Genomic DNA, 16,740 nt, shown 5'->3' on the forward strand with positions numbered 1-16,740 from the left:
CCATACCACTGAAAAACAGGATTTAGAAAGCTATTATTAAAGCTTTTATGGATTCAGTCACATCTAATCTGTGTCTTTTCTCACATGTCATGACAAGTGCCTAAAATAGTGTCATGATTCATGTTAAGGACCTCTGAAACTGAACATTTAATTTTCATCATTTTATTTGATCAATTAGATCAATTACAATTTAGTGGATCTGTTCAAAGGTGCATTGTTTAATTTTTTGTTTTATCTGTTCCCCTGGGCAATAATTAAATACTTTTTTCATCTGCTAAGTACATTTCTAGATATAATGAAATACAAAACAAAAATTCAAACATAACAAATATCCCCGCCAACAACAGCATGTTAAATTTTTATCATGCGTTATATTCCCATGAAGTTGTTAGGATCTAAGTGAATTTTGTGTTTTCTCTTTTCTTTTCTTTCTCTTTGGGTTGTAAAGGACTTTTGATCAACTGTGTTGTGATTTTTTATTTGCAAACACTTCTTTTATTTTTCCTCAAGATCACTTTTATCACATTTTTTCATCATATCATAATATTTAATATTGAGATGCTAGTCTGATATTCATTCTGGACCTCTCATATTTCTTTTCTGAAAGAGAGCTAGTGCATGTCTACTTGGGTGGATGCAGCAGATGTTGCGTCTTTGAGTGACAGAGAATCCTGTATGATCCCATATGTTGTGCTCTTCTTTCCTGCTTCTGCACAGTCGCATCTCTACGATGCACAAGACACTCCAAATGGTTGTGTTGTTAGTTGGGGGTTGGTTCTTTCCCGTGCACGTTTTCCCAGAAATGAACTGAGATGTTGCTCGTCCATCCGGGCCCTGACATGTTGATCAGACTCCAGACCTTCAGGATAACGAGTCATCTCGCCTCACAACACGGTCACATACCCTTTCTGCCTCACTGAGCCACCTAATAAGAATCCTTGTGTAAACATGATATTCTTAGAAGTTGTGTCTTTTATTGCTTTTACTGTACCAGAAAAAAACTTGAGTTTGAGTATGAGCTGCATTAATTAACATATTCTGCTAATCCATCTTCCTTCAGGTACTAATAACAAGTTCTTAACGAACATAAAAGATGGCAAATGTGAAGCTATTGCAAGGTGGTTGTCATCTCAGCTGTCATCTCTCCTCTCGCTCTTTCACACACTTTCTTCTTCCCTGTCTGGTTCCTTTTTTTCTTACTCTCTCTTTTGAATCCTCAGTGGTCTGGCCATTATCCTGTGTTTGTTTAGTGTTTCTGCTTGGCTGACAGACAGCTGTGGTGTGAGGCTCTGGGTAGGCCTGTGCAAAACGCACAGACCCTGAGGACAGCGATGGACGGTGATTTGAAATGCTGTAACAACTGTGACTTCTTTCTTTCTTACCATGGAACATTTCATAATTGAGACATTGACCAGTGGTGTAGAAATCGGCTGCTAGTGAGAGGCCAGGGTGATTTCTTTCCTATTTTCCACTTTTAATGAGTCTCCATTGTGGCTTAGTGTGTGGCAAGCCTTGGTTTCAAAACATTTAAAGCCAAACCCTGAGTCAGATTGAAATAGATGACCCCGATTTAAATTTTCAATAAATGTAAAACTGCAATAGTTGACCTCTCTTGATTCTCTTTTTTGAAACTTGGACAATTTTAAAATGCATAACCTTGCGAAAGGAATAACGTTCTCACTTAATAGTGCTCCTACAGTTAACATTTTTCACGAACTAATCTAAATGGCAAAGGCCATGGATTTTTTTTTACTGTTTCACAATGACAGTACTTGACAGAACAGTCAAACTGACAGTTGCATTGCATCCACAGCACACTCAAAATAACTTACTGGGCCATCTCATGTGAAACTTTAGCCTCATATTAGGTAAATTCTCCTAGAGGAAAAACGGTCATAATTTCACCCAACACAATAACCTCTTCCTCCAACAATACAACCAAAGACGATTTGCCGAGCCATTAGGCTGCGGTAATGAAATAAACCACCAGTGTGAAAAATGATTTCTATCACTCCTGTCCCCATAGAGTCTGATCTGTGTACAACAAACACATTTAAGCAGCTTGACATCCAATTAGACTCGGCTCCGATCAGACAGACACTCTGTCAAAAGTATAGACATCTTGTCCATTCAATTCCAGAATGACACTGATACTGAGGACATGTCTTCTATACATACAAATCAACAAATAAATAAGGGTGATTTAAGGATGCCAGAACTGATTGTTGAGCATTGCTGTTTATTGGCCAAATTCAATGAAACCTCCAGAAGTTAGGCCTGACATTCCAAATGAGTCACCATCATCCTTTTCTTCAACTTTCTACATCTAGGTGTTCACCTCAAATAGCTCTAGGGTCACTTACATCAGTTTTAGTGTAATAATAAGTGTCAAAAATTCAACAAAAAGTACATAATTGTCTGTAAAATGACCCTGTACTTACATCCCTATATCTCCTGCTATAGGCATTGATTGTGCTCAGCATCATAGAGCTTCATTTCAGATCATTTGTGGTGATCTCAGCTTTTTGTACTGCTTCTTCAGGCCTTACAGTCCATAGACTTGACCAGTCTTCACAGATCATTGTCTAAATAACACCAAATAGGCTTTTTTCACAGCAGATATTTCCACATGACCTAGCAGGAAAAGCATGGGTCAATTTAAGTGTGTCTATTCCTGATATTGTGCATGCTCACTTACTTGAGTGGCTTATTGGGCTGAAGTGGATCTCAGCCATCATTAATGTTATTAGTTTTAAACCTAACACCAGTGAAAAAAAAGCCTGTTCCATGCCTGTTAGTTAATGCAAATTAATCTTTATTTTGTTTTCCTTTTTATACAAATGCTGAAGGGGTAAAATCACATCAAAAGCCTAATTCCCTATAGACATATCATCAGAGCATTATGCCAAGGGCAACTTAAGAATGCCACCAGCTCACTCTAAAATATAACTACTGAGCATTAAAAGCATTCTAACTGCATAGAAAGTTACACCGTAAAAAGCTAATATTCATGCTTGAGTTCATTAAGTAACTCACAGCAAGTAATGTCAAACCCCAACTTACTTTTTTAAATACAGGAGCTAGACTGATAAATAGATCTAGTGCTGGACCGATATAATGGCCAATATTAGCTTTTGAATATATCCCTTACAGACAGGATCTAGTACATAGTCCAGAATATGAAAATCAACTTTTGGTGTAATTAATAAATAAAAATGTAAATAAAAGGTAACAAAGTTAGATTAAGTGTGTTTTTCTGGGTCATGTGCCATTCTCATCCTGTCCTTCACCCAGCTTACTGTAGGCTATTTAAGTTGAAGGTTTTTAGGGAAACAGACCATGAATTCAAGTACTATGGATTTTTGTTGACACTGGAAGTTGATCCAGCGTTTCATCAATCACTGCATCTTTGAGAGCAACTGGTTTGGGGATGGCAGCAAATTCAATAACTATAACTAGATAATGTTTTTGCATGTTGTGGCACTTTCAATACAAATTACGTGTAGCCTACTTTTCCGTGCTGTAGACCACTTCCCGAAAATACCGTTACTGTATAGGACAATGAACACAGTGTTTTTTCTCTCTCTAAATGCCTCTACCTGAGCAGTTTGAGAGGCGCATCTGTCCTCCCTCTTACTGACGTCAGAGCAGCCAGTAGTTTGTCCTCGCGCTGCACGAGCTCGGACTGCTGGAGATCTCTGCGAGGAGGAGGAGCTGTCAAAGTTTGACTTTCCCAGAGAAGGAAAAGTCTTATTACTGAACGAGAAAAGACTAAAGTTTTTTTTTTGTTGTTGAAGTTTTGACAAAGCGGAATATCTCGCGTCGTTGGCATGGTGTGACACCTTCTCTCCGGGAGCTTCAAAAACAACGATGGCAACCCGTTTTCTGAAGTGGATCTGTCTCACCTCTGTGCTCTTCTTGGGCTGCTGTGTTCTGGCGGAAAGGAAAGGTATGTCAGGGAAGCTAATACAACATGAACGTGGCTGGGTCGTAATGCTTTCGGTTTTCCCCTTTGCTGGACATCCAGCATTTGTATAAAGCTCACAGAAATCACAGACTGCTCAAAAAGCCGCAGAGAAACTTGATCCGGCGTGGGAGAAAAGTTTCTCACCGTCTAGATATTCAGCCTGTGAGCTGGTAAAAAAAAGCTACAGAGAGGCTCCAATGAAGTTTGGCGTTAGGAATCAATGCGGGATAGTCATTGGTCATGAATACCGGCGAAAAGTTGGGATTGATTGGCCAATTAGAAAACTGTGCAAATATGCCTCTGTACCACATCCCGTGTGGAATGACCATGACCGAAACTACGCACATTTACGCCACATTGAAGATGATGATGCAGGCAGGGGATGTGGATTGTGCAATTGACTGGCGTGCTTTATTTTCTAGTCCCAAAATGTTAGTTTTTGTTTTTTCTCCACCCTTTTGTCTAGATCTTTTTGTGAGCACTGCAGTGTGAGCAGTTTTGTCTGGAGAGCTTTATGCAGTGTTTGACCTATTTGTAGGCAAAATTAGAATTAAAATGAGGACGATGCTGTCACCTTGAAGCACACACACACCAAAAAAGCTCATTTGATATTATATTTCATATACACAAATCCTTACATACAACTGACACTTTCTCATTTTAGATTTGCTTTTCTGTCTGTTGCCCTCTCAGCTGTTCACATGTATTTGTTTTTTAGAATGTATTTTTCATCATCCTCTAACATGATAAAAAAAAAATCTTGCCAGTGTTCCCAGTGTGTGATCTAGTCCTCAAAGGAAACTAAATCAAAATGTGAAAACAGTCACTTCATCCTGCACAAATTATTTTGCAGAGAGTCTGGAAAGAGGCTAGTGAAAGTGTGAAAACGAGTGCTGAAGTAACAGGAACAGGTTTCTTGGTTTCTATTGCTCTTCTTCTTTTGGTGCTTTCTTTTGGCCCTGAAGTGAAGGTCACAGAAGTCTGTTTTTTTAATGAAATGGCAGTGTTTTGACTGTTGCTTCAGTGCGTTCTTCCACAATTGATATATTTTATCTTTTAACAGCTGAAATATCAGTCTCTAAATGAACAACTCACTACAGGTCAAGCAATATTTGACATAGATCTGACCGAAGAATAAACACAGGAAGGGTCCTGCATCTCAGAGGTTCAGTGAAATGTTAGTGTAAGATTAAAAACTTAAATTAAATAAAAATGTCAATATATTCCACATGTAGTTCTGGTGATTTAGACAAATCAGATGTCAGGAGAGAAAGTGACCAGAAGTATCCCTTTACTCCCTAATGACTTCAGCTTCCTATTCTCATGAATCATCATTGTCCATACTCATTGGTGTGTTGTTCCTCCTTATAAGCAGATAAGAACAGTGTGCTCAGTGCCAGCAGCGCACGTGCAAGTTGCATCTTTCCTGTCTGCTCCAACAAGTAACAACCGGTTTTTAGAGAACCATAACAAATCAAAAGTGTTTGTGAGCCAAAACGACAGAGTCCCTAAATATTTCTGGGCTTTTAAACAAACTAGACCGCACATTTCACGCAGCAGTAAGTCTCCCACAGTAAATAAGAATTTTTAGTATTTTATTAAGACCAGTGAAGATTAGAAATGAGCAGCTGTAATGATAGTTATGCTATGCAGTATAATTTGGTTCTAATTACTGTTCATTTTTTGCGACTGATCCAATTTCCATTTCCAGGCAAATGTGAGCTCTGCCATATGGTATGAGAGTTTTAGTTGTTGTTGTTGTTGTTGTTGTTGTTAGTTTTTGTTTTTGGCCAGAGGCAACGACAGATGTTTCTATGAGGCACACCATGTTTCCCTAGCACACGGTGTCAAGTAATCGTCAAACAATTGAACAAGATGTCAAACTCAAGTAATGTTTTTTTGGGCATCAGAACTCCAAACTGTAAAAGGTCAAATAACAAATATTTGGATATGAAGGATGTTTTACATCTTGATAAACACAGACATTATTATACATTTATTATTTTGTAAAGAAAGAGTTGTAAAATCCTTAATAGCTACACGTTGACTGCCATTTTTCAAGTGTCGGTTTGATGATGAAGACAAACACACTTGTAAGACTGTCACTGTCATGGCTTCCCCACATTAATGTCAAAAGTGAACTTAAAGCTAACAGTGATATAAGGTCATAACATCTAATATCTAAACATAATAAGCAAGCCAAGGCTGCATTTGTTTCCATTAGCATTGTTACAAACGTCAGTGGGATTTTGAATGAGGTTTTCTCACTTCTGGAACATAACCCAGAAAAATTGTGTTTCACTTTTGCTCCCTATTGGATGTTGATGTTACGGGTGGGCTGATCATGTCTTGAGAGTGAGATTTGGATCGGTATATTGCCCAAATAGATATTGGTCTACTTTTATTTTGAAAATCAGAGGTTGGGGGTGTTGAGTGTGTTATTTTCCTGTCTGGCAGAATACTAAAAGATTACTGATGGTGACTGAACCTGCCTGCGTGTGTCAGCTGGAAGTCCACCTAAATTAAGGAACATAAATTATAACTAAATAAATATGTCTTAACTTCCTTAAAATATAAAGTAATTAAATGGCAAAGTACATAAGCTACTGTACTATAACATTTCTCTCCAGTCAAAACCAAGTATTTACAAACAAAAAGAAAGAAAAACAGTCTTGATCTAAGCTTAGTGACAATGCATTTCTGAGATAATCCAAAGGGGTTTGAAAGGGTTTTATAAGTCTTAAGAAGAAGGATAATTTTCTCAGCCTACAAAGGAGCATGTAATCCTTCGACTTATTTTAAAATCACCAAACCGGGAGATACATGATTTTCGGGGATGAGTTTGATCTATATTAGTAGAGTCTGTTTGACCTGAGAGTGTTTGTGTTGCTAGGAAGCAAGTGAGGACATCTGGTCAGCTGTTTACACCAAGAAGTGGCAAAAGCTTTTCCAGTTGAGAAATACTCGAAATTGATGGAGATCGTGGAAAAATAAACACTTTGTGCATATTGTTCTGTATACTAACTAATTTTCACCATGCATGGATCAATGAGCTGAGGAGAGCGAACACCTCATTGTCACAGTAACAGTCCTCACTTTATCGCTGATACCATTACAAAACTACAAGTGGACTGAAATGTGTACACACATTAACAAACACGCTAATTCATCACTTTTCAATTGACAGCGCACTTAACCCCTCCCCTGAGCAGTGGTTGTCCAATCATAGCTTAGCAACTGTAACTAGGCAAGGCTGACCTGTCAAGATTTATGCACATGTTGATACAGTGTGCATGGGCCTGTGGTAAGAGTCATTTAAAGAGTGTGGAGGGTGGTGTCGACGAGCAAATGTGTAAGGAATTGAATAATCAGTTTATTTGCTCTAACATAGGGTGGGGGAGCATAGGGCGGGTTTAGGATCTCTGTCCTGCACTTCATTGGATTTAGGGAAATTTACACTCCAGCAACCACAGCCATCATTAGATATCTTTATGCCTGCCAAATACATCACATTTTCCTTATCCTAAAAGACTTTTGTCTCATAATGTTTAAAAGTGAAAACTTGAAAATACAAGTACCTGTGTAACATAAGCAGACTTTTTCCCGGGGCCATGCAGATTTAGCCTCAATCTTTTAGCCTGTGATCATGTATGTAGCCATTTAGTGCATATTTATGACCTCTTTCCCAACATTATCATCTTAAGCATGCCAGGTGGAAACATTAAAATGTCAACAGGGATGGTGTTTTCAACCAATTCATGGATCTAATGTTAACTTAACCACTGACATCTGATACAGATAAAATATGCTAGCAACAGTTGTCATTTCAGCCAGGGCGGCCAATGGACAATATATAATGAAAGTCATGGACCATTCCATTATTCCATTCAGAGAAAAATACATTGGGTTATGCCCAGAACTTGATTGGAGTTTAAGGAAGAGTGAGGTACAGTTTGTCAGAAGTGACTTCATTCAATTATTCTCTGCAGTATAACAATATATATTTAACGCTGGCAAGTACTGGTTTTATATTATATTTACTGTAGGGCTCAAACGATTCTTCAATTAAATCAATTAATTCGATTACTAAAGAGCACTGACACAGATTCTTTGCATCGATGCTTCGTTTAATCCATATAATATACAGCACACTGTTTCGCACAGACATTTATTACTGTCGCACTTTGCGCTTATGCTGTGTGAACACGACGTGATTATGATGGCGCTGTTTGCAAAGTGGAGGAAGAGAGAGAAAACAGCGAGGGACGAAAAAGAAAGTTTCCAAAGTATGTGATTATTTCAAGCTAAAAGAAAACAACTACTCTATAATGTTACAGTCCGTTCACCTTAAAATGAAACTTATGTCACTTACCAGAACAGCACAATTGCATCTGATCAGAAAGCACCCGGTCTATCATCAAGTCCACGGAGCAGACCACAGACAAGGTAATAGTAACTATAGCATTCAACTGAAATCATGATTGATTGTTGAGTTGAAGGCTATCAAAAGTAAGCCGCAATCCTCAGCTGTAAATGTATACACGTGCGTTTGTTCTTCTCCGCCTGGTTGGGCCGTGAGTTTGGGTTGTAACGTCACAGTCACGAGTTAACTTACCCAGCTGATCCCATTACCGGGGAGAAACGTATTAACATTTAGAAAAGACAGTGGTGACTGAGGAAATTTAGGGCTGGAAACTAACCACCTGTACCACCTTTCCAAAACTCACAAGGGAGTGTGCTAACATCGTTCCAGCGAACAGCTGCTTGCAGATGTGTCCGCAGGCATTTTTATGTTTATCGGCCTGGTGAGTGCCGTTTTCTCAAAATGCCTGATATCGGTCCAATTGATGGATCGGCCAATTAATCCGGCCGACATCTGGCACTAGTAGTGAACAGTCAATTTGTTTTTACTTTTTGCAGTAGCTTATAACGGTTCATTAAATATCAAAAACAGCTGTACCCAATGATATCAAATATGTTTTTTGCCAATCAAATATAAATGCCCAAAGGTAATGAATGATGGTCATTCTTGGGAAAATAAACATATTCTTTACCAGGTGGTCATTTAGCCTAGCCCTAGTTGCAGTCCTGCTATAGGGAAGATGTTAAGGCCTTTTGGAAATGATTTTGATAATGCACCTGGCAATGAATAGCCTCTCCCACAGGAAGCCAACCTGTCAGTCTTCTGCTCAGCGACAGCCTGCAACGGTGTGAAGGCTTCTGTGGGAGTCAGACAGGACTTGCTGAATAATAGAAAAGCTCCTCGTCCCGCGCGCTGGCATGCTCAGTTTATTAACTGTCATCATCTGTGGGGAGGTTGTAAATAATGCCCACAGCTTCAACCAGCAGCCAACCACAAGTAATAACTGTGGTGATTTATTTCCCAGATGAAATGCTAAATGGTCTGGGAATCAATTTTACTCCTTACATTTTTATTTTATTGTATGCTTAAATATTTCTAACACTTATCTACCTTTTAATGTTGAATGTTGCTTTTCCAAGCTCCAGAAAGGAGGAGAACCTGTCTGAGAGCCCCTCTGACTGGGCTATGAGTTAACCTGTAAACTAATCTCAGGGGCATGTTGAGGGCTAAATCCTTAATCCCTAATGCGAGGCTCCCCAGTTCGCTTTGGGTACAGGATAACCCGCTTATATCAATATGCTTTTTCAGAGTTAATAGGTTATTCAAGTTCTTGACAGAATGAGATTGGAAGATAATATATATGTAGGTGAAGTCCAGCTCCATCATTTCTGCATTTAAATGTGCTTGCACACCAAAAGTTGAGCTGATTCATGACAAAATTTCCCTCCTGCACTGCTTTTCAGCATCCTGAGTAAGTGCTTTTCCCTCTGCGTTGTGTTGGGATATAACAAGCCAGCTTCCCTCATCAGTCATCTTCCCCCCCCCCCTCACCTTCAGAAAACCATGCCTTTTCTTTTCATTAAAGCCCACTCTCTGGGATTAGGATGGATGTCGGTAGTGAAATATAGGTTATGATCCTGTGTAATCCTAGAATCTCTAGTTTGCGTTTTAGGTCCAGAGTGGCCCTGGTGCTACTACTGCTGCTGCTGTGTCTTGCTGGTCCTCTGACGACCTTCCCAGACTTCCATCTGCTGCAGCCATTGTTGGAAATATGGCTTCTTGGTCTGGGTCGTGGGACCTGGAGGATCATTTCTTACTGCCCCCCCTCCCAGCTTTGATAAACTGCACTGTGTCTGAGTGGTAGAGAGAGTTTTAGAGAGCTGTCAGTGAGGTGTAGGATTTTGGTTTCACTCTGGGACAATAGTGCCTCTGTACAGGGCAGGTTATCTGGCAGCACTGATACTTTAGTAGAGAACCAGAAATCTGTGCCATGCTGCAGACTCACCCGAGATTAGATCTGTATGTCATGGAGAGGGAACACAGAAGTGAAGCAGCTTTTGTTCTTCTTCTTACTTTTAACCATAAAGACACACCTGAAAACAGTAAATCTATTGTGTAGCCTTAAAAATCCTTGTAGCAGTTCTGCAAGCTTTAATTACATGTCTGGTTCCACTGCTTTTCAGTCCAAACAAACCACAAATAATATATTTTATGTATTGCTTTACATTAATATATATATATATATATATATATATAAGTTAAGAAATGCTACCTGCTCCATCTCTGATTTTAACTATTGAAAGCTCTTCATTTGGCCTTTCATGCAAAGTAAACCAGTGTTAATTGTGTTGTAACTGCAGCTACTAAAATCCACTCTGCAGGTTGTATACATCCACTGAGAACCCAGCATGGAATAAGTGAGTGAATGTGGTTACTCATTGAACTGATTTGTGTCCTTTGTTTGTACATGGTAACAAAGATCTGCTGCATTTATGGCCTTTCCATGATCCACTGACTGTGCAAGGAGTCTCCAATGGAAAGACACCCAGGAATTCAGGTTGGAAAAAAGGCCTTCTGCTATCTTCCCATCTCATCAGGTGCAGTGTCGTGTTAAAAGGGAAAAGAGGCCACAGCTCCAATTGAGTTATTAAGCCTGTCTTGTGTATGTGTATCTCCTACAGGATATCTGAACTGGTAGTTGAGGAGTGGTCTTCATTTTGTGGGATTTCATTCTTTTGCCTTTTGGAGTAATGTTTTGTGTCCCTTTTTGATGAAAAAAAAAGACCTTATATATGTAAAAACATGACTCACTGATAATAATTCTCACTTTATTAGGGATGCACAATAAATTGATATTATAATATAATTAATATAACTTTAAGATTGGAAAGAAGAATAAAACCAATAAATATTTTTATAAATAACAAGAGCTGAAAGGATTAGTCAATTACGTAATTAGTTGTGCATTATACATTCCCTCAGTCCAGCCTCTTAGCTGTGAGGATTTGCTACTTTTTTGTCTTATGTGATTAAATGTATATATTTGTGTTTTGGACTGTTTGTTGTATAAAACATGCTATTTGAAGACATCTCGTGAGATTTAGAAGAAGAACAGGAATTTCTTTCATTTCATTCAACAAACAATCAAGAAAACAATGCAGATTAATTTATTGCAAGTTGAAGCCCTAGTTAACACTTTTTATTATTGACATTTTATTATTAGTAGTATGTATGTACTGTATGTTTACAGTATCTATACTAGTTTTTTCGAAATCCACACTGTACTGGTACTTTTAGCTCAATTTATGGGTTAAAATAATACTAAAAAATAATAATAATAATTAAAAATAATGTACTGTCCAATTCATTTCTAATAAATTTCATTTGTTTGGCAAAGCATTTTTTGAATGTGTCCAGTCAGGCTGGAACAGTAAGTCAGCTCTGATAGTGAAGGTAAAGATAGAAAGTGGGCACCAAACATGTTTCCATCCTGGAGGCTTTCAGCTTGGGTGAAAACCATGGCTCTAACTTGTTCAAGAGAATATTGCCCTCAGTTCAGAAGGACCGTGAACAGGCATAGTCTAAGGCCTTTTTTTCCCCATACAAATGAATAAGTTGGTAGATTTGTATTCAGTACTAAGCTCTATGGATCTTTGTGTCACAATGCAAATGTAAGAGATGTCAATGAGATGGACAGGGGTGGGTCATGGATTAAAGAAAGAATCGCACAAAGGGGAGAAAAAACGGAAAGATGAGGATACACAAACAAACATTAGAAGGACGGGGTGAGATCTTTGACTTTGATGTTTGTGCCCTTGCTTAATCGCTCATCAAAGAGGCCTCAAGCTGTTCTTTCCAGTTTCTGTTGCTTCACTTTGGCATCTAAATTTAAGATGAGCTTCTCAGCATTATCCTGATGACCTCTTGTAGGTGTGGCATCTTCTCTAATGACCTACGGGTCATTCTGAGGAGCAATGCAACAGTGCTCACTAAAAAGAGGAATCCCCTACAGGGCAGGGAACAATAGCTTCACAAACAAATCTCATTCTCAGAATATTTCAGAAGAAAGCATTGGTTGAAGGGTGGTGGCTGATCTCTGAAACCTGCTTCCCTGAGAGCATTTAGCCTCTTCCTGTGTGGTCCATTGGCCTAGTAAACTAAATGGCGTGTTTTAAGCTGTGACTCACTGTTAGTGGTTTGGACCTTGTCACACATTATGGTTAATGTATGCAATTTTTGCAAATGAATTCCTGCATTTGTCAAAAGCTATCAAAATGGAGATCCAGGATGTTTAATTTGTAATTCCCATTGCAGTGTAAAGAAGGCGGGCTTCCTGCCTCACATCCTGATTTTAAGAATGTTGGAGCTCTTTAACAGCTTTAACCTGAAGGATTAGGCTATTTTTCATTAGTTTGCATTGGCTCTGGTCTAATATATTGCTTAAAGGTTTAGCTCTTTCCACGCTCACACCTGTAAACAATGGAAAACATGTTACATTGACGTGCATTTTTTTAAGTTTGGCTTGACGTGAATTTACTGCAACTGAATACTTCACTCAGGGTAAAGGTGAATATGTTAGCATCAAAAACAATATCTAGTTCATTTATAGAATACATAATTATTTACGCCTTCTCTTGATCAGGCTTGTCTGATAGTTTTCAAAAGTGTGTTTTCTTTGCCAGTGCGATTAAGGCATTACATGCTTCATTGCAAAGGCGTGGTAGAGCATCAGTCAAGATGTGCAGTTATGTTACTTTGCAGTATTTACTGAAAAGGTGGTAGCGGCGAGTAATAACTAGTCAAATAGAAACAGAAGGGGCTTTGCCTTGTTTGGTGTTTGTGGTCATATGATGTATCTTCTGCAAGGCAAGACAAAAAACATTCAATGATATTGTAACGTTTTATCTTGCATTCAGTGGCACTTGGATGCCAGCATTAAGAGAAAAACGGCCTATTAACTTCCTGAACTGATTTGTACTGTAAGGGATTAGGGAAATAGGAAACTTGATTTACAGAAAAGACTTTCTCACAAGCAAAGTTAACATCTACAGACATGCAGAATCACTTGTTAACTGATACCTGTATTGCCTCCAGGTTTTTTCCAGTCTAGACCCCTGTCATCTTTGAATGGGCCTGGTATTGACAAGTTGCAGATGGCAAAGATTGAATTCTAAACTTACAGTGTGCCTTTTTTGGTAAGCTTTCCTGGGCTGCCTAACAGGAGAGTCTCCTACAGAAAACTTTAATAAGGCTAAAAATTAGCCAAAATACAAAGTGGGTGGGTGGCAGGGATCAAGATAAGATAGTGAGAGAACAAGCATGACTGAGAAACACACAAAGAAAAAAGGAAAGTGCATAAGACAAATTCATTCTCACCAACCCTGGTGGCTCATGTGTTGGGCAAACTTAACAATATACAAAACACAATAAATGTCTCCTTCCCTACAGAAACCCCAAGTCTTTGGACAAAAGGTTCTTTATTCAGGACTTTGTCGTCTTCTTTGACACAGGCTTATCTGTCTTCCTTGACCTTAACTTCCCATGTAGACATGACTTTACAGCCCTGTGTCAACAGTGAGGAGAAAGGCATCACTGTTGGCAAAAGTTATCAAGGCTGCTAGAGAAAGAGAATCCATTTAGTTGTTTTGGAGCTTTATGTGGGATCAGGGCATCTAATCCTACGTATAACTATCAGTAGAGAAAATAGCTTATGCCTTGAAATGGTATGAAGACTAAGCATCTGCAGCGCACATAGACCCCGCAGTTCTTTGAGCTAAATGCTAATGTAAACATGGTGACAATGCATTCTCTCAGTGACAATGCAACCATGCTGAATGCTAACCTCGTGGTGACAACAGACGAAAATAAATAATGACCAAAGTCATTAGGGAGTCCAAAATTATGTTTCAGTCCAACCAGTAGATGTTGAAATATTTTAATGTATAAGTGAAAACTGTGACCTGCTAGTGGCACTAGAACCAACATTACGAATCTTCTTGGCACCATGGATATCTTAGCCAAAAATTTTAGCAATCCATCCAGTCGTTAAGATGTTACAGACTGGACCAAAGTGGTCCACCAACCAACCGACCGACATTTCTATCGCTAGAGCCACTAAAAATGTGCTTTATAAATGCTTGATCAGTTGTGTTCAAGAACTCTGCAACAAAAAGGACACCAACAAGAAATCTCCTCATAAACCAGTATAGACCATGGGCAAATATAATTCTGGCAAGTCCCTCTTCTTGACAGAGTTCTGTCTGAATTACGACAACAACGATGATGGCGCTGCTGGCAGTGTATTGTGGCTGGGTGTGTTAGAAGAGGAAAAGAAGATGTCAGCCCTTCTCTCGCTGTGGTTCCAGCGTTTTACAAGCCTGCATCACCGCTGAGGGATTTCATCAGCATTATAAAACGTATTTCATCCCAGCCATTTATAGATGAGATGACAGCACTGTTCATAATATTGTAAAGATGGCACAGCTACAGAAGGGATGTGTGATTTGTTTAACTCCCGGAGCACTAAAACATAATATGCTCTAAACACAACACGCCATTTGTAGTACCTTTTCTAATTGCCTACTAAGTTTCAACAACACCAATGCTTCGTTGAGCTCAGAATTAATTTCCTGGTGGGACTGAGTGGAACATCTTCATTACCACATTTTCATAATTAAAGCCAGAGGCCTGAAAAAAGGAGGAATTCAGTTTGCTTCACTTGCAATGTTTCCCTCCATAAAAATGGTGGAACTGACCATGTTATTGCAACACTGGCCATTAAACCATTAGTGACGGCCATATATTATAAGTATATTCCCATGCACTGCCTCGTATTACAGCCCCATGACACTTAAAGCAACACTGATAAATGATCAATATCTACAACTTTCCTTTCATTTTCATAACAAACCACTTCAGCTCGATAGCTATGTAGCTAGATGGAAAATGGGTTCCCTGATAGAAATACCCCGGAGTGCATAGTTGGACTAGTGCCAAGCAGTAAGGATTAGCCCTCTGGACTTGCAGTGTATCCACTACATCAACAATCTCTTCCTGAGCTGATTAGAAGGCAGTCTGAGATTTTTTTTATATGAATACCCTTGTTTAGTCTTTATCTGAGTATTATTTCAATGATCAGGCACACAGAAGATTTCCAAGAGATTAAAAATACTGAAAATGTGATTGGGTTTTGGGGTCAAAGGATGTGTAAACAACCCCATCAACTTGATTTATTTTACCTGTCAAGCAAGAGGCCTTGAAATATGCCTGTTAGACTGGCATGGGAAATTGCCATTTCCTTTTCTTTTTATTGTTATTCTGACATGGTAAGGCAACATATTGGATATGTTTTATGCACTTGTCTTGTGTTTCCAAGAAATAAAGTGATCTGATCTGTCCAAGATTTGAACTGTCCAAGATTTATCCTGGGTTGTAAATGCTTGGCACCTGTTGGTCAATTGAAAAACATCCGAAATGAGTTCTGGGATTTGGAGCTGGAAACATCATTACATCTGTTCAGCTATTTGTAACTGACAAAACACACTCACCATAAGGTCCATTTAGGAGCTGTTCTGGAGCTTTTGATCATTTCACACAATCATCCTCAGCAAATGGAGTTTGCCCAGTTTTCGTGGAATGGAAGATGTTCACATTTCCTTTTTTCTGGACACTTTAAGGACCTCTTGTTGATGTTGGCTTAAAAGCTGAGATTAAATAGAATTCAACTGACCACAATGTCAATTTAGTAGTTGTTCTGGAGCTTTCAAAATAACACACACTCTTTCTCAGTTGCACACATTTCCATTTTTTGAGCTTGAACTCATAGTGTGTGTGTGTGTGTGTGTGTGTGTGTGTGTGTGTGTGTGTGTTTGTGTGCGTGTATCATACACAGGGATTTTGAGCCAGGGTCCTTGTGTTCAGCAGTGTAGCTGATAGTGAGAAAAAGGTCTGGCCTGCCAAGTTTGATGCCTTTGATGATTGATGCAAAGCAGCCAGGCCTTAGGTTGTGCAAAAGCCCCTCTGTGTCTCTGTAGTGAGGGGGCGGCCTTGAAACAACCGCCCTCCTCAGTCATAATCATCTTAAAGAAGCTAACACATTGTTTCGAAGCTTTGTTAACCGTGTGTGATGTGCTTTTTTTGTCAGGAACAGGATAAAGCCCCGCACGTTAACAATGGATGAAATCTGAGCCGTGGGCTTGTGGGAGAGGTGTTTGATGAAAAACTAGCACCATTTTCTGTCAGTCCTTTCAGTTCACACTCTTTCAGTGAAAATAGAATTGTTTTGAAATACTCTGAAGATTATAACCAAGAACTCTGGGGCCCCAAGTATGTGGCAGTGGCACCGTGTTGCATTTCAAACATTTCAGTTTGATGTGTCATCAGGAGGACATAGCTAAATTCATCCAAGCCT

At 39.1% G+C, this 16,740-nt stretch overlaps 1 protein-coding gene across 1 annotated transcript in view; it reads left to right on the forward strand.

Moving 5' to 3' along the window:
* The first annotated feature begins 3,660 nt into the window (after positions 1-3,660).
* Positions 3,661-16,740, forward strand: part of egfra (epidermal growth factor receptor a (erythroblastic leukemia viral (v-erb-b) oncogene homolog, avian)) — a 41,110-nt gene continuing 28,030 nt past the window's right edge. The window contains exon 1 of the mRNA XM_038717763.1: positions 3,661-3,949. Within this exon, the coding sequence (XP_038573691.1) occupies positions 3,871-3,949 (79 nt within the window). The 5' untranslated portion in view covers positions 3,661-3,870. The remainder of the gene's footprint in view (positions 3,950-16,740) is intronic.

The sequence above is a fragment of the Micropterus salmoides genome, unplaced genomic scaffold (genome assembly GCF_014851395.1).
Source record: "Micropterus salmoides isolate LMB-PRFRI ecotype aquatic unplaced genomic scaffold, ASM1485139v1 Ms_hic_scaffold_14, whole genome shotgun sequence".
NCBI classification, from domain to species: domain Eukaryota; kingdom Metazoa; phylum Chordata; class Actinopteri; order Centrarchiformes; family Centrarchidae; genus Micropterus; species Micropterus salmoides.